The sequence below is a fragment of the Sapajus apella genome, unplaced genomic scaffold (genome assembly GCF_009761245.1).
Source record: "Sapajus apella isolate SASKATOON/1434 unplaced genomic scaffold, GSC_monkey_1.0 scaffold76, whole genome shotgun sequence".
Taxonomy (NCBI): Eukaryota; Metazoa; Chordata; class Mammalia; order Primates; family Cebidae; genus Sapajus; species Sapajus apella.
In genome coordinates this window covers 1,649,839-1,668,583 of record NW_022437016.1, presented here as the reverse complement: position 1 = coordinate 1,668,583, position 18,745 = coordinate 1,649,839, and the positions used below count along the sequence as shown (strand labels likewise).

General features: G+C 45.4%; 1 protein-coding gene across 1 annotated transcript in view; it reads right to left on the bottom strand.

Annotated features, from left to right (window-relative positions):
* PAPPA (pappalysin 1) overlaps positions 1-18,745 on the bottom strand; it is a 255,070-nt gene that overhangs the window by 48,798 nt on the left and 187,527 nt on the right. The window contains exons 13-15 of the mRNA XM_032251598.1: positions 16,305-16,518; positions 7,394-7,562; positions 4,653-4,836 (exon numbers count right to left, since the gene is read on the bottom strand). Of these exons, the coding sequence (XP_032107489.1) occupies positions 4,653-4,836; positions 7,394-7,562; positions 16,305-16,518 (567 nt within the window). The remainder of the gene's footprint in view (positions 1-4,652; positions 4,837-7,393; positions 7,563-16,304; positions 16,519-18,745) is intronic.

Sequence of the window (18,745 nt, the reverse complement as noted above, 5' to 3'; positions counted from 1 at the left end):
CGCGGGTGGATCACGAGGTCAAGAGATCGAGACCATCCTGGTCAACATGGTGAAACCCCGTCTCTACTAAAAATATAAAAAATCAGCTGGGCATGGTGGCACGTGCCTGTAATCCCAGCTACTCAGGAGGCTGAGGCAGGAGAATTGCCTGAACCCAGGAGGCGGAGGTTGCGGTGAGCCAAGATGATGCCATTGCACTCCAGCCTGGGTAACAAAAGCAAAACTCCATCTCAAAAAAAAAAAGAAGAAGAAGAAAGAAAGGGGAGAAAGTACTTTGCAATTTTATGCAGGCTCCTCCACTTATCCTATTCCTTCTCATTTTTTTCATTTTTCTTCTTTGTCAGTATGATTCATCTTGTTAGCACAGGAAGACTGGTGTCTGTAAACACCATAGGGGATTCCACATTGATAAACTGTGATATTGACAACTATAAGTATCTTAACATCAAGTAAAAAGAGTAAAGTGTGTGGAAAGGTGATTCATTTGTTTTCCCTAGAAGCATAGAAGCATCCAGAATACCAGGGTCTACAAACTTCTTTTTGCATTACCCTTGTAATTGGGGCAGTCATTGCTTTGGGGTGCCAAGGAAAAGCACAAGGTTAGTGGGGAGTGGAGCTGTATAAACAGTATAGGAAGCACATTCTCTCCAAATTGCCCAAGAGAGATAAAATATCTGTGGAAAAGGTGTTGGGACTCTAAAAAAGTACATTGTATCAGCTATGGACACTGTAAATTATGAAGTGAAAGTCATGGTTCTTCTGTGACAAGAGAACATAAAGATTGCAAAATGTTAGTCAAGAGAGAAAATGCAAACCAGAAAAGTGATTTCTGGAAGAGGGTAAATAAAAGTTAGCAGTGAACTACAGCTAAAGCAGACACTGGCAATTCAGGACCATGGATATGTCCCCTGACCCAGGTAACAAACTCCAAGAATTTTCAACTGGGCATTATTTCTGTGCACCAGCTGTAGCCGTTACCCTGCATCTACCATGTGGCTTTGAAGAGAGTAGGGTATGATACATGACTTTGTGCCCTTCCTTTGTCTTCTTGGCACTGGCCCGTATACTGTGAAAGATGCTTACTGCACTGCCAACTCTCTGCCTGAGGCTTATTACACTGGTCATGGATGCTTAGTCTGTCTATATGCAGGGCAAGTTTAAAGTACCAAGGAGTTAATGCCCCTGGAGGCAGCACTAAACCAGTGGTGGAGTTGCTAGATTCATGTGCCTGTTTCCAGAGTTGCAATAACTCTGAGGCATGTTCTCCACTGTCTCCCAAAGTTTCCTGGAGGGACTGAGCTCTAGCTGTCCACAGTGGCAACTGACTTTAGAAAGCAGCCTGCTGACTTTTGTTAATTCCATGTCTCCTGTCCTCATTCCCCCACTGTATTTCCTAGGGAAACATGACTCAAGATGCAAAGTGAAGACATGTCTCAACCTGAAGCTCCTGGTAGAGGGTAACATCTCCTGGTAGAGGTGCTATTAGAGATTAGGTTCCAACAAGTTTTGGGACCCTGTAAGTTCACTTGTTTATCTTTTATTGCAAAAAATACATCCCGCTCAGCCTGTCTACAAATGTGGCTAAGGAAATTCCAACCTCCAATGAGCATTAAAGTAATTGTCAACTTGTAGCAGTGTCAAAACAGATGTACTTATTTTTATTATTTCATTTGAAAGATTACCCAGAAGACTAAGTCTCTTTGGGAGTGCCTTAAAGATTGACATTAACGTAGAACACAACCCAAGGAGAGAAATGTCCTACCTTCAATCCGGTATTCTAAGCAGTTGCCTCATGGCGTTGGCACTTTCTAGATCATAATGCAAGGGCTGTATCTTGTACATTCTCTACTCCCAGAACCTAGCCTACTGCTGAGTACACAGCAGGTCCCCAGTATTCATTTGTTGAATGCATAAAGTATGAATTTAGCTGTGACCTTGAACAAATCACCTAACCTGTTTGTCCCTGCACCAAAGCTGTCTGTGAGTTTTTGACCATCTCTAGCATGTTAGAATGTGACAGAATATTGTTTGGAGAAAACACAAATGCACTAGTTCAACTGGGATAAGGACAAGCACTCAATTGGGAGGCTGCATTAGCCAAGGGCTGGTACAGGGAGATTGCAAGGAATAGGGAAGTAAACTTGGTAAGGGGTAGACTTAACAGAAGTTACAGAGGAAGAAGACAGATTAAGAAGGACAAGTGGTGCAAAGAGAGGGCCAGTTAGGGCAAAAACTGAAGGCAGAAAGGATTTCAGGTTGATCATTATTATCATTATTATTTATTGACTGTTTAAAATTAGTGCTTTTACTATTTATAATAGCAAAGACATGAAATCAACCTAAATGCCTATCAATGATAGACTGGATAAAGAAAATGTGGTATGTATACACCATGGAATACCATGTGGCCATAAAAAAGATGAGATCATATCCTTTGTAAGAACACGAATGGAGCTGGAGGCCATTATACTTAGCAAAGTAGTGCAGGAGCAAAAAAAGAAATATCTCATCTTCTCACTTATAAGCGAGAGCTAAATAACAAGAACACATGGACACACAGAGGAGAACAACAGGCCCTGGGGCCTGTCACAGGGAGAAAGGTGGGAGGAGGTGGAAGATTAGGAAAAATGGCTAATGGGTATTAAGGCAGGCTTAATACCTGGGTGATAAAATAATCTGTACAATGAACCTCCATGACACAAATTTACCTATATAACAAACCTGAACTTGTACTCCTGACCTTAAAATAAAAATTAAAAAAAAAAAAAAACTATTGTTCTTTTTTAGAAAGCCAAATACCGCATGTTCTCACTCATAAATAGGTGTCGAACAATGAGAACACATGGTCACAGGGAGGGGAACATCACACACCTGGGCCTGTTGGGGGTGGCGTAGGGGGGCTAGGGAAGAGATAGCAGGGGGGGGGGAGAGGGGGTGGGAGGATTGGGGAGGTATAGCATTAGGAGAAATGCGTAATGTAGATGACAGGGTGATGGATGCAGCAAACCACCATAGCATGTGTATATCTATGTAACAAACCTGCACATTCTGCACATGTACCCCAGAACCTCAAGTATAATTAAAAAAAAACAACTATTGTTCTTTTTGCTTAAACCATGTTATGATAAAAGGAAAAACAAAAGGTGGAAAGAAGGAAAGGGAAGCAAGTAAAAGAAGAAAGTTGAAGAAAATCGATCACCTCTGTAATCCCCTAGCTTGAGATGGGGGTGGGAGGGCAAATTAGGTGGCAATGTCAAGTTCAAGAGAAAGGCCGCAGGACATCTGCCCAGTTCTTGCTGTTAGTAGATCCAAGCAGGTGCCTTCGCACAGCACTCTGAACACTAGATGATGCTGACAACCAAGTTGCATGAAACGGCAATTGGTCCTAGCTGATCGATATGGAACCAGAGAGATATTTCCCTGTATGGTCAAGGGAAAAGCAAAGTTGGGATCGCCACCTATCAAAATGACGGTCCTCCTAAGGCCTTGTCTCCATAGCTAGGTCACTCTTCCCCAACCACAGCTGGCAGTGGAAGGAGCTGCATCATTCTGATTAAGCATTATTATTAGCCACAATGAGGGCTATAATAATCAATGCTAATGTATACACCTCCCTTTCCCAAAGGCCTCTGATTGACTGAGAGAAGTGTGATTTCATAGTCTGGAGTTAATACATTCCACATCTAGTCCCAGCATTCTTGGACACCCAGGCCAGCTACTCACTTTTTCCTAAAAGGTGACCTCTTCTCCGATATGCCAGACTTATTCCCCTCAATAGCCCCGGTGCCTCACTCAGGAGGATGGCAGATGCTTCCTGTCCACATCTGCTCTTCTCTGCCCAGCTGGCCCCTCTTAACAAGCAGCAGCCAGCATTGGAGAAAGACAGACCTGAGTTTCAGTGTGGTCCCCACCACTGATGGTGCAGCCTTGGGCAAGTTCTTTTTGTTTTTTGAGACAGAATCCTGCTCTGTTGTCCAGGCTGGAGTGCAGTGGCACAATCTTGGTTCACTGCAACCTCCGCCTCCTGGGTTCAAGTGATTTTCCTGCCTCAGCCTCCCAAATAGCTGGAACTATAGGTACGTGCCACCATGCCTGGCTAATTTTGTATATTTTTAGTAGACAGGCGGTTTCACCATGTTAGCCAAGATGGTCTCAATCTCCTCACCTCATGATCCACCAGCCTTTGCCTCCCAAAGTTCTAGGATTATAGGCGTGAGCGACCATGCAAGTTCTAAACCCTCTAAGGCTTCGTTTCTTCATCTGTGAAATGGGAATAATAGTAACACTTAGCTCGTGAGGCTTACTGGCCCTAATCATACAGAGTGAATTAGTTGCATCAGCCTCAAATGAAACTCTTTTCTTTTTTTCTCTTCCTTCTTCCCTCCCTCCTTCACTTCTTTCCTCTTTCTTTTCTTTTTTTGCCAGATTTCCAAGGTATTAGAAAGGGCTTCACTGCCATAATTATCCACAGTCTAGTTTTTCTTTCTTATCTGCACAGCAGGGCAGTTTACATAAATACAATTGGTGGGAAGAAGTCAGGGGCATAGATTAAACCCCATCCCACCCTTGGTGTTTGAGAGCCAGAAAGAGGGCCTGGGTGCAGGTTTCCCGTAGACAAAGGGGGCCTGAGCTGGTGAAGGGGCTCAAGATACCTTTCAGTTGTGCAGGATAACGACACTGGAAGGAACAATTACTGCCAAAGGTGGTGCCCTCAGGACAGGAGAAGGAGGCGGCGTAGATGTGATGGTGGTCTGGGAAGCCGCAGTCCACTGGCTCACAGACCACCTGCTTATTCCACTTGCCCTCTGTACAGGTCACTGTGACGCTGGGTCCCATCTGAAAAGCAGAGGCGTGCATAGTGAGGAGTGGCAGACCGAGCCCTAGATGTGGAGAAATACCTTACTTCCCAAGGTGACAGCTCAGAGTCCTGTCCAGGCACCAGGAGACCAATGCTTAGTGTTTCACATTAGCTGACTTGTAATGATCGCAATACCTGCATGAATTAGATATTCCAGTTTTCATTTAAAGACACAGAGACTGAGACCGATAGACATTACATGATCAGCCTTAAGTTAACCAGCTGGAAAGAGGATGAGTTGGACGTGAGTCCAAAGGCTATGCTCTTAACTGCTGTCTATGGAGTCTTCCAGATCACAATTTCCATTTTATTGATGAGAATCTTGAGGTTTTGAGACCTCACAGGGCAGGACGACTTCTTTCATAAACAGACTGTGAAATACAGTTCAGTGGTAGGATGTCGAATGTTGATTTTTGTGTCTTTTCTTAGCTCTAGAGGAGTTACTAAGAACCTGTTGTAGTGCTTGGCACACAGTAGGCACTCTCCATGGATATAGGAGGCCTGGATACTTTTCCTCCATGTTCCCAGACCACAGGCAAGCCCCTTTCCTTACTTAAGTTCTCCCTTTGGCAAAATGGTTGGTTTGAACCCAAGAACTGCTCCAGGATTCACTCCCTACTCTGCGATTTGGTGGCTCAATAGTCAAGAGAGAAAAGTACAAAGACAGAAAAAAGCCTAGGAAAAATGAAAGAGTAAGTGGAGATTTTAACCAAACTACAAGATGGTGGAGCTGGTAGAGGGCAAGGCCATGCCGCAGAGCCAAGCGATGGACAATCATGGTAGCCTGGAGGCTTCCAAGGGACTGGAGTAGCCAAATGCTGATCAAAAACTGTCCAAAAGCAAAGGACATTTTCCCTCTTAAGCACACATCAAAGGGATGTGTGCTTGGGTGAGGTCCTTCACTGCCAAAACAGTCGAATTGTTTCTACAGGAGTTCAGGCCTGCCACGTCTGACACACGGAAGTAGGTGTCTAAGACAAGGAAGTCCAGAAGTTCTGTACAAACAGGCATTCCCAGCAACAAGGAATGTGTCTTGTGTGCTTACAGTTTGAAGGTAAAATCCATTGGCCAGCCCAGGGAAAGGCTACATTTAGTGACAGAAATCCTCAAATCCCAGGACAACCTGTGCCACTCCCCCATGGCCCACCTGAGCTGTTACAGCACCATCTGGCTGAAGCAACATTCTGCCACATCACTCCAAATCATTCACTGCCACTAATCTCATGCAGGATGCATCCTGTCGTCCATGACCCCTCTGATGACTGTCCAAGGGGGTCTCCCTGCTACCATTCTTACTGCCAGACTCCAAGCTACGCCCACATGGGTATCTAGAAGAGACTTTGCCAACCAGGATGTGCTCACGTCACTGCCTGCAACAGCTCCCTGTTGTCCTAAAGACAAACCCCACACTTTCTGACTAAACTGACAGGGCCCTGCACCAGTGGATCCAGCTGGCCCTTCCAGCCTCATTGCTTGGATGAGTATAGAAAAATAAAACAAACAAAACAAAAACATCTGTGGCACTTTTATCATCAGTGGAATCCCACATTTGTCTGTGCCCAGTGCATATATTTCTTCCTTCTCCCCAACACCCACCCCTTTGCTGATCTGTCTAGTTATCTGTTTCAATGTCGCTTTTTCCAAGGTACCTCCCTTGAATCTCCCTGTGCCTCCACAACACCCTGCACTTCCCTTGACAGCCTTTATCACACAGTGGGGCCATTATTAATGAGGTGTTTGACTACCTCCACCACTAGACACCACTAGTCCCTGCAGAGGAGGGACTCGATTTATCTTAATGGCTTCTCTTTTTTTGAGATGGAGTCTTGCTCTGTCGCCAGGGTGGAGTGCATGCTCTCGGCTCACCGCCTCCCGGATTTAAGCGATTCTCCTGCCTCAGCCTCCCAAGTAGCTGGAATTACAGGCACATGCCACCATGCCCAGCTAATTTTTGCATTTTTAGTAGAGACAGGGTTTCAACATGTTGGTCAGGATGGTCTTGATCTCCTGACTTCATGATCTGCCTGCCTTTGCCTCCCAAAGTGCTGGGATTACAGGCATGAGCCACTGCACCAAGCCAATGGCTTCTTTTTCTTTAGCACCTAGTATAGCATCCAATTTCCTTTGAACAGATGCTTTGTAATGAATTAGTGAATGAATGAACATCTCACTGACAGACAGCTCATCTCATCCTAAAGCAGCCCATTCAGTTTTGTCAGAGATCTGATTGTAAGATATTCATTCCAAAATACTCAGCCCCATGGTCTTGGAGATTGGCAACCTATACAAAAATACTGGTAAGTATTGTGTGGAACACTACTCTGCACAGGAACCCGTTTTCTTAGAGATTCCAGACTGCTTGCTTGGTTAATTGATTCACTCACTCATTCATTTAATCAACAAATATTTATTGAGCATCTACTATGCGGCAGCACTATTTTAAGTGCTGCTGGGTGTTTAGCAGACAACATGTTCAACACCCAGTAAGCCTTCCCTGGGCTGCAGAGAGGCTCTGAGCTCAGCACCTGTGCATACCTGGCTCTTGATCAGCTCGTCATCCCGCCGTATCTGGAGCACGTAGCCTGTCCAGCAGCTCACAGTACACTGGGTGCTATGGTAGCGGTCGCTGCTAGAGCAATTCAGAGAAGCATTCTCCACAGCCAGTTCTGGGCAGTCAGTGTTCTCACATGCAAAGTGCACACAGCTGGGGAGGAAAGAAACGAGAGGGAAAGAAGGAGTCTCTTCAGAGGACAGCCACACTCCAGTTGGAAGATAAAGGCTAAAAACCTCTTTCTCCAAGATTTCAGGGGGCTTGAGACTAAGGACAGAAAGGGGTGCTGGCTGAGCTGAAAATGCCTCTAGAGACAGTGATTAAAGTTTCTCATTAAGAGCACAAGTTATAGCAACAGACAAACCAGGGTTCAAATCTTGCCACTTAAAAGGCTTGTATGTTATCCAGATTTAAACCTTGTGCAACCTCGGTTTTTCCATTTGTGAGACGGGGATCACCATGATTACAGTGAATATTTATTGTGTTTTTCTGCCAGGCACGAGGTGGAGCAAAAGCCTTTTTGTACTTTACAAGAATCATTTTGAGAATTAAATCAGAAAAAAGGCATAGCTGAACTCCTGGAACATACTAAGCACTCAATAAGAGGTCGCTGCTGTTATAAACACACCTACGCTCTATTACCTAGTTGGCAAGGTACATCACATCTCTGAGCTTCAGTATGCTCTCAAATTTGGCCAACCTCATACAGCCTCAAGACTCAACCGAGGTGATGGATGGAGAATACTTTTATACTGTAAAGTAACTTACAAGTCATTAGCGGAGTTGTACAGAGACTATGCCTTGCACCTTGCTGCAACTCCGAATTCTCCCTTTCTGCCAGTCTGAATTCCACCCATTATTTAGGTCCAAGCATCATGAAAACTTCTATAGGAAGCTTTCCCTTGTGTCCCTCAGCAAGCACCCTCATGGGCATTCTACCCTTCTTTCCCTAATGCCATTGCCTCATCTTTGATGTATTAAAAACTCAGTTCCTCGTTGCTGGTGGAACATACCAGATTGCAGGGCAATCTTTAAGGATGCAAATAGAAACAGCATAATATCCTCATGCTTGGATGATCATTCTCCTTGTATTATAGGTAGGCAAGCACTCAATAACATTAGTTAAGATTAACTGATTGCTTATATACAAGAGCTCACTCCATCGCTACAACAGCCCTATGAGCTAAGTGTTACTCATTTTGCAGTTGTATAAACTGGGGACTGGCAAGATTAAGTTACTTGTTTAAGTGCCCATCTAGATAGGTGACTCCGAAGGCCTCATTATTAACCTTGTCCCATGTTTCTGAACTAGAACGTCCATGAGGGCAGAGATAATGCCTATTTCATGTTGGTTTACTGTGCAGTGCCAATAAAAATGCTTTGTAGATGCTTCCTAAATAGCAGGAAACAAATGGTGACGATGCCTTGCAATAGCTCTTAAACACCTTAAAGAGGTTGATTCTGTCTAACACTGAGAACGTCTAGGGGGCAGTTTTCTCTAACATCTGCCCCTCTGACTGTGTCGACCCCAACACCTGGCCTACAGTATGTATAGATTTGCATTCAGAACCTCAAGGCTTTTATGTTTCTGTTTTTAATCTAGGAGACAGGGAGACATTTTGGCCAAATCAATGTCAGAAAAGGTTTGCAAGTTTTTTTTTCTCTCTCTCTGTTTCATGATACCCAACTGAGGGTTTTACTGAGACCTTATTCCTATTCTTTACCCACTACTCAAAAGTATAGTGAGAAGCAGAGTCTGGGGAGGTAGGGGGCTAAAAGCCCCCAAACCATATCCCAAACCAATTTACTTTTTTAAGTACCCAGAAAAGAACGAGCATTTAATTTAGATCTCAGACTCTCACTGATGGGAGCTTTGCAATTCTCCAATACCCTCCTGAGATGCAGGGCAACTGACATTAAGGAACACTTGTTGAGACACTCCAATTCTCTGCCCTTTTTCTTTCTCCTGACAGCCTCAGCATCGTACCATGCGGAGACCTCAAAAAGGCTGTAGCTGTGGAGTCAACACAAGGGCTTTGACACCAAACAATGCATCTGCTCACATTGTGTAAGCACCAGGGGAAGGAACCGCATGGTTCCAATTTAAATAGATTTACTCTGTAAGTTACTAGCTCCCAAGCTGTTCTTCTGACCTGTGCCTAACAGATTGGGCATTCTTACTCTGCAGTCCCAGAAGGTACCTGGGTTCTTATGAAGACCCAGAGGGAGAGATGACTTTCTTTTTTAAGTTGCAGAGCCATTAAAGTATAAACAGTGCCCTCCCTGATTATTTTGTGCACATTAAAGTTCTTCTTCATAGAAAATGAAAATCTGAAATGCTTTGTTTTCTGAGATAGAAGGAGCATGAGGCGTATCAATCAGGAAAATCTGGGCTCCAGCCCCAGCTCTGCCATTTATCAGTTGTTCGACCTTGGAAATGTATATAACATCCTGAACCTCAGCTGCCTTATCTGTAAAGTGGAAATAATAAAATAATTTATTTATTAGGATTGTCAAGAGGGTGAAACACCATTCACTCATTCATCTATTCAACAGACCTTCCCTGGGGGCCTTACGGAGCACCGGACATTGTTCCATACACCGGGAATATAGTGACGGAGCGGATAAACAAGATGCCTGTTATCCTGTATATTTCAGGAGGGAGGATATGTGCCAAAGAAAAGTAATAAATGAGATCATTTGAGATAACGATGCATGCAGTTAGGGCATTAAACCAAGGTGAAATTATAGAGAGTGACAGCTGGTGGGGAGGGGCAAGGCACTTTGCATGGAAGGATCCATGAAGAAGGCACATCTGAACTACTACGTGGATAAAATGAAGGGATAAGCCACACACAGGTTTGGGACAGAGGCAGAACCAGGCAAAGGGAAGAGCAGGTACAAAATTATAGCACAGGTCGGAGCTTGGTGTGTTTATAGACTAGAAAGGCGAATGTATGGGAAATGCTTGGAGGTCGGGCACAGTGGCTCACACCTGTAATCCCAGAGGCCGAGCCAGGAGGGTCACTTGAGGTCAAGAGTTCAAGGCCAGCCTGGCCAGCATGGTGAAGCCCCATCTCTACTAAAAACAAAAAGAAATAGCTGTGAGGGGTGGCACGCACCTATAATCCCAGCTACATGGGAGGCTGAGGCATGAGAATCACTTGAACCCGGGAGGCAGGGGTTGCAGGGAGATGAGATTGTACCACTGCACTTTTGGGAGCTATAAAGCTCCTTGAGAAGATGGGCCTCTCTACTCTGTCTCTTTTTGCTACAAAAGGAAAAATAGTCCCTGATCTCATGTGTCACCTGACCAAAAGATTTCATGGTCACATGAGTAAGGATAGCATTGAGTTTATGAAACCAGTTAGTTTTCTTAGTTGCAGGACTTCTCAAAACTTTGGATAACCCATTGAGAATTTCCAGAAGGGGCTAAGGTACACACTATTTTTTAAACTCTGATAACCTTTTCTTCATGGGACATTTCTTAGGCCTTCTAGAATACGCTTCGGGGATTGGGGCATCCTGCTTGTTCAGCACATCTCTCTGCACCTGGCCCGCAGCTTGAAAACAGGAAGAAAAGGGATAAGGGAGGTGATCTGTGTCAGGCATGGGCCGCTGTGTTTCACCTGCCTCACCTTATTTGCATTCTACACAGCAGCTCCTGGAGGTAGTGATATTATTCCCATTTTCAAGAACAGGAAACTGGAACTAAGAGTTTTAAATTGCTTGCCCAAGGGCACTCAGCTTGGACAGAATTCCAATGGAGATCTGCCAGTGTGTCCCCTAAGTCCCTGCTCTTTTTTCTTTGCTGTCCTGTTGGTTGGAAAAGGTTGTGTGAACACACTGTCCAAAAACGATAAACATTACCCTGACTGACCCTCTCAAATAACTCTGTGACACAGCCCTGTCATTTCTGAAACACAAAAACAAAAAGCAAAACAAGGAAAACAAAGAAAAGGCTCTGTTGCTTCATAAAAAAAAAAATGAGGGAAGGATTTAACAGTGGTGATGGGCAATCCATAAAAATAACATAAGAAGGAAAAAATGAAGACACTTCTCTGAAGGGAAAAAGGTGACTGATTTGATGGACGCATGGGAAGGAATGCAGATAATTCTATAGATCAGATGCTCACATCTGGGCAAAAGTGGAGGTCCTGGGGGTGCAGAACTAATTAGATACTTAAACATCTTTTTCTTTTCTTCTTATCTATATTTTTCATGTATTTACCTATGGATTCAAGTTCCATATACAGGTAAAACATGACCTGATCCAATAGCTAATCCCACATTGCTGTCTCCATTGTCAATAAGAATGGTCTCCAGTCATGCATAAGAGAGGACACCTGGAGAGTGCTGGAACCCGGATAAAGCCAGAAGTTAGTGCTGACAAGCATTCCTCTCCTGGTTCTGTTCCTTGACTCACAGTGTAACTGCTGTGCCCTGCTACTTAGCTGCAATTATGCCATAGGGGAGCAGAGATAATAACAGAAAGGCTGTTTATAAATCATTCTGGGCTGCTCAGATCAGGATAAAGAAGACAAGTGCTCCACACTGGAAAATGGAGGAAAAACTGTTCTTGGCATCAGTTCTGCAAGATCACTTTGGAAGTGAAACTAAGAAAGGGCTACTGTTCTAGGACCCCATTTTTCTACCCAGAAATATGGCAACTGGGGGAATGATCCTAACAGGTTCTTTACCTTGGATTTCTAGGAGCCAGTATTGCGGTGTGGTAAGGAGGCAAGATTTTGAAAATTAAATGATGCAAGCTCAGTGGCCTGCAGAGTTCAGGCGAGTGGGGTGTGCTGAGGAGAGGGGATACGCCTGGCCAAAGAGCAGAGTGCTTTGCTCCAGTCCAAGGTTGCGTAGTGGGATGGAGGGCCTGATGGTTTCAAAGCTTTTCATTTCTTTAAAGAGTTCCAAGAAGTATTCTGTTTTTTAATATGAACTCTCCTGATATTTAAATGTTGGCAACTAATTAAAGGAGATAACTAATAAAGGCCAAAGAGAGGCTGTTTATGGACTAATATGGTCTGTGGAACACGAGTATTGGAACCTCTGACGAAGAGGAAAGATAACTGGATTCCTGGGAACTAGATTCCAGTGCTGGTTTTGTCCCCAACTTGGGTGACTTCAGGCAAGTAACTTCCCTTCCTTGGACCTTAGATTTCCCATCCTCAAATTAGGGCATAGAACCGGAAATCTTTGAGAGCCCTCCCCAGCTTCAGGCCTCATGATTTTATGAGAACAAAACAGCACAGCTCTATAATTTCAGAACCCTTTGAAATGAGAAAAATACGAAAAAGGAGTCTTTGGCAATATCGAGCATTGCCAAGAATACGGAGTAACTAGAACTCTGGTGGGTCACTGATGGGGCTGTGAATTGGACAATATTTTGGAGAAGAGTCAGGCAGTATTCAGCACAGTCAAAGACACACATATGTGAAGTCACAGCAGTTCCATTTGCAGGTATGTTCCCCAGAGTAGGGATTCCCAGCCAGTGTGCTGAGAGGCACTAACTCCTTTGCGGGTTGGGGAAGCAGGATGAGGTTGTGGCAGCGATCTGAGCAATCTGTGGTCTCTGGCCAAGAGCAGCTTCATTCTGTCTTCCAAATCCTATATATGAATCCCTATATCATCACTTAATGGGATAGTCCACACATGGGGTCTCATCAGGGCACAGACTCTAGAAATGCTTGGCTCCAGTCTGTGGGTACCCAGACCCCCAACCAACAAACAACACTCTAAGTTTTCCCTGGCTGAAAGAGGTAATCTAGCCATGTGAAGAACTTATTTTCCTCCCAAAGCTGGCCTTCTAAAAATTATAATGAACAGTTCAATTTCTGTTTAGAACCACAACGGTGGATAAACGTGATATGTGTGTGTGTGTGTGTGTGTGTGTGTGTGTGTGTGTGTCTGTGTGTGACAGACACTAGAGCCACAATATCACCACTGTAGCTTTTCTCATTAAAGAAGCCTGTTCACCACCCTCCACTCCACCACTATGCTCCTCTCCCCACCTTTTCTTCTTTCCACAGCTTGGTGTGGAGCTGGGATTTGACTAGAATTTCACAACTGGACCTCTCCTTTGAAACCTGATCCTGTTTTCTTGGGTCTCTGAATTTACACGAGCACTGCAAAAAGACTGAAGACCCCTGAAGCTAGAGTGGAATACATTGCCCAAACTGATTTTGTGGTAGTGCTCCTCCCAAGGCACGATAGTAGGCATCACACTGCTCTCAGGAGGAGAGACAGAAAGTGAGGAGGAGAAAGGAGGTAGGAGAAGCAGAGAGAGAGCGAGAGCGAGAGCGAGAGAGAGAGAGAGAGAGAGAGAGGGAGAGAGAGGAGATAGAGAGGTGGGAGAAAAGGGACTGGGGAGAGAGGTAGAGATGCAGGGAGACGAGAACAGGCTGTGGGAGGGAGGAGAAAAGGAGAGGGGGGAAACAGTGCTTTTCCCTACCTGGGAACAGCTGAGAGTAAAGTGGGATGTTTCTGCCACAACCAGCTGAAATTTGTGCCATAAAAACTGATGCTATTTATTTTGGTGTTTGGGGAATGATGGAAAACATCCCATGGCTCTTTACAGTTGTTGTTTATTTTTCCTTTCTTTCCTCCCTTGTTTGCTTTAATGCATTTGCATGTTTGCAGAGTCCTGCTTGTTTTGCTGAATGCCTCTTTAGCGCCCCATGAACAGCTGCTGTGCTTTCCCCACTGGGGCACTCAGGAGGAGATGCTGCAGCCTTGCAGTCTCAGCCCTCAAGACTCAGCCTGTCCTAACCTGATCCAAGCTCAGGAACAAGTCAGCCAAAGACCTCAGAGCTGCAGCTCCATCCCCTCACTCGGAGTTCCACTGAATAAATGCTCCAATGGGTCCAGTTGTGAAAATTCCTCTGCTACTCGTGCCTTGCTGTGGTGGGCAGAGCATGGCTTTCAGGGACAGACAAAGCAGGATTTTGCCTCTTACTGCCTGGATGGTCATGACTCACTCACTCTGTTTCTCCGAGCTATACCTCCCAGAAAAGGTGCAATAATAAAACCAGACAATGTTCCTATCTATTGGGGATCAACAAGTGTTTGTACCTTACTGTCCTCTCTCATCTTTCCCAGCTCTTGGGAATCACAGACTGTTAAAGCTGGAAAGAACCACAGAGAATCCATGTGAACCACTATCGTCATTTTAAAGATGGGGAAACTGAGGCCAGAGAAGGGGATGACTAATCCGAGGTTACATAATTCGTCAGATACAGGTCAGCACTTCCCTGCATTCAGTGTTCCTCCAACAACCAAAGAACTAACAAACACATATTGATCGATATGTTTTAAAGGTAAAATATTTCCTACTATTTACTTAGGGCCCAGGCGCCATTCATCGAGAATTCTAACAAGTCAGTCCAGTCCTCAGTCAACATATGGTTGATCAGGATGGCTGAATAAGAATGGGAAAGTCTTGTGGAAACAATCTGATGAATTTTCATTGACATCATTTCCCCAGGCTCTGAGAATTAACTTATTTTTACAGGGTCTGGAGAACAAGGGATAAAAACATCCTTTTAGAGTGAAATATGACAATGAGTTATATTTAAGACGCTCTTGCCTCCGAAAGATTGTGACAGACTTTGCACAACAGAAGCTAGAGACAGTAGGTGCTAAACAATGTGGATTTTGCAACCACCTTCTGTGTCCTCTGTGGTAACAGGGGCGTGGGAAAGGCTGGTGTCCCCCTCTTTCCTTTTCTTTTCTTTCCCCCCAGGTATGAATTGACTTCCAGAGAGCCTCACTCTTGGGGAGCCTACAAAAATCACAACTCTCTCTCCTTCTGGTTCTCAGTAACAAATCTGAGAGACGCTGTGCAACTCTGCACAAGTTCTCCCCTTCCTGGGCCCTGTGATTCTACATGGCAACACAGAAGTTTGGACATGTCTGATGCATGAGATAATCTCTGAAGCTTTTTCCAGCTCTAACTTTCAGAACTCTACACAAAATTCTGTGCAGAGAAACAGCACCATCATCATCAAAAGAAGGTTATAAATATTCTCTTTTAATATGTTATATTTGCATAATGCCTAACAGTTTGCAGGAACACTTTTATCTACAGCGCAATATTTAACCCTCACCACCACCCTGTGGAGTAGATTTTATCTGTTATTCCAAAATAGAAAACTATGACTCAGAAAACTGAAGTGACTTGACCAAGAACGCACATTTAAGAAGCGGTAATGTGGAGGTTCAAACCCAAGAAGAGTATTCCCAAAGCTTGTATTCTTTTGGGGAAACTCCACTCCCTTATAGCTCCAAACTGGGTGTATTAGCAGATGCCAGCTCAAAAGCACTGAGGGAGTGATGTCACACAGTCGAAAGACAGGCTCTTGACCACTCGTGAGGCCATAGGAGCTAGGCTTGTGGAAGACAGAGGGATTTCACCTATCCCTGATGTACATGGTGAACCAGGGTGATACAAATACCAGTCTCTATCCTCCTTGGTTAGGAGGGTTAAGCCTTCCGCCTGTGCCACCTAGGAAGCAGAATATTCCAGTATTTCAGAGATAAGGGAGAGCTAATCCTCTTTTTGTTCCGATGAGGACACTGAGGCTCAGAGAAGGAAACTGATGTTTCCAGGGTCACCCTGCAAGCTATTGCCAATTCTGCCACTGCAAGCCAGGTGAGGAGGTTCTTTTTTCACCACACAACCCTGTTTCTCTCAATTGCCCCAGGAATTTAGAGACGCATGGGCCTCTCAAGCCCAAAGGCAGAGCCGGCCAGAGGCTAGAGGATGGATGGAGACGGGGGAAATGCACAGACCTTTTACAGCCACACAAATGGCTACCCAGCTTCAAAATCACACTGTCTCCACTTGGCTACAAATGGCCTGGGACAAGTAGGCCGTGGGTCCCTTACCTCTGCTCGGCAGGGCTGTAGGTCTCCCCTCTCTTGCAGCTGCTCAGGGTGACGGGGTCAAAATTGTCGAAGGAGCGGAGGGCCACCCCCGAGATGGCAACCAGGGGTGAACTGAAGCTCACATGTACCGCCTGGCTGTGGTAGAAGGGCTGGCTGAGGTCATGGACCACAGGGATAATCAGGGGATTGTTCCTGCAGCTCAGGACATGGAGGCCTGTCAAGGGAGACAGAGGGGCCAAGGGGCCAGGCTCATTACTCAAGGTCAATCACGCCCTCCCCAACAGGCCCTTCCCAAAGCCCCCAGACCCTTTCATGTCACCACACAAAAGCACCATTGGGCGGCCGGTGAAGATTCTGAGTCTGATGGAAAGTTTGTCTGCTTTTTTTTTTGTTTCCAAATCTTTCCAATCTCCCTGCCTCCCTGCTCCCTAAGCTTCCCCTTCACCTACTGCCCAAAGTCCCTCTCCCTCCCCCAGATGGCCACCCCTCAGCCAAACAACCCAGGCTCTCGCCTCCTTCCCACATTGCTGTAGGGCTCGTTGGTCTGAGTTGCTGGGTTTCAGGCTGCCTGCCTGGTCAGTTGGAAAAGTGACAGAAATAATTCACAGCAACAGGCACTTCCCAGGATAAAAAGCCCACTCTCCTAAGTCATCTGTGAACCTGAAAGCAGCCCTGAGGGGGGAAGGGCCTCTTGCTTAGTCTGCAGAGGAGGCTGAGAATCGTGGGCAGGGGCGGCTTTCCATAGGAGCACGGCCCAGGCATGACTCAAACTCTTAAGGAGGATCCAAGCTTGCCTCACTCAAGAGTCCTCAGTTTTTTCCTAATGCAGGCAGCAGGTTCCTATTCTCCAAGAAGGAAGAGGGAGGGCCAGGGAGAAAAGATACACCAAGGGACAAAAGGAAAGGAAGGCTGTGGCAGGATGGAGTTGGCAAAACAGAAGCTGGCTTCAGTGCTGTGTGGACCTGAGTTTAAATGCTGATGTAACCGCTTCCTAATAATGGTACTCCAGACAGCCCCTAAAACTCAGTTTTCACATCCAGAAAATGGCATAAACCTAACTGGGTCCTGGCCGGCTTGCTATGTAAGGAGAAGTCTTCCTTGCTATGTAAGGAAGCCTGAAGCAGATGCCCTTCTCACTTCCAGAGGTGAAGACGCCTCAGAATGCTGGGATGCTGTGAACTGGGAAAGATGGTGATGGGGCGGGGGGTGAAGGGAAAAAACAGAAGAGCCTCAGGCATCAGTAGCAGGATCCAAAGAGGGTCTGTGGAACCAGACTTTTCCCCACTCTGCTGAAAAACCTCTCCTCAGAGTCCTGGGTCATGCCACGAGAACAACAAAAATATTTGTTTCTCACTTAGGGAAATTTCCTAGGAATCCTGCTAAGTCCAGAGGGATGTCCTTTCTCTTCCTCATTCATACGTTTCCCTTGCCTTTAAAACTAACTCAGTAAATAAACATAACAACAAAACAAGAAAACCTTCCCTGTTCCCTTGGCTTTTTTCTGACCCTGAAATGACCCCTTGCCTGCTTGCTTCATACAAGTCTTTGAAAAGCATTCTCTGCAGGATGGTGTGGACACAGTTTTAAAGTCCAGGCTTCAGTATTGGTCAAGAATTCAAATGCTTGGAATAGCCAGACTGCCCAGAGCTCTCCAGGGTAGATTGGAAATGGGCAGGTGTCATAGGAAATTCTTAGCGACAATAGGAATGTCTTAGGGTCTGATTTTGTGCTAGGTATGGTTATAACCGCGTCAAATAATAGCGCACTCCGACTCTAAGGTGGGTATCATTGTCCTTGCTGTATAGATGAAGCAAACGAGGCTCTAAGTGACATGCTGTGAGGACAGGAAGCTTGCTCACCTTCTCAAGGTGACAGAGTGGTGGGACAGGATTCAAACCTCAGCCATCAGCTCTGGATTCAGGCCGTATCCTCTGAACCACAGTGCATGTGGGTATGCAAAGGGGTGGTACCAGTGACAAGTCCAGCCCTTGTTCTCCCCCTTGGCCCTGCACTCAGGCACTTGGTAGAACCTGACTGACGCCTCAACTGCCTCCTTACTCCTACATCATTTCTATTCCTATTCCCACTGGGAACTTCTCCACAGGTTGTAACTGGTGATACAGTCCCCACTTGGGGTGGAGGGTTGTGAACACTCCAGTTATAGGGTAAGAAGCAATAGGCTATGACACTGACAACCTAACTTGTAATTCCTGACCTACCGTGTGACCTGGGGTCTCTCAGTGCCTCTCTCTGGGTGTCAGGTGCTGACATGTACAAGGGGGAAATGGCTTTTACACTGTCTCTCTCCTTTTCAGGGTCTTTGGGGATTGATACGGGATGCCTGAGGTTAAAGGTGGCTGGCAGAAGGGAGTGCTTGGCCATTGGCCCCTTATCCCTGTCTCTGCCAGATCTAGATTTCTCTGGATATATAAACACATCTT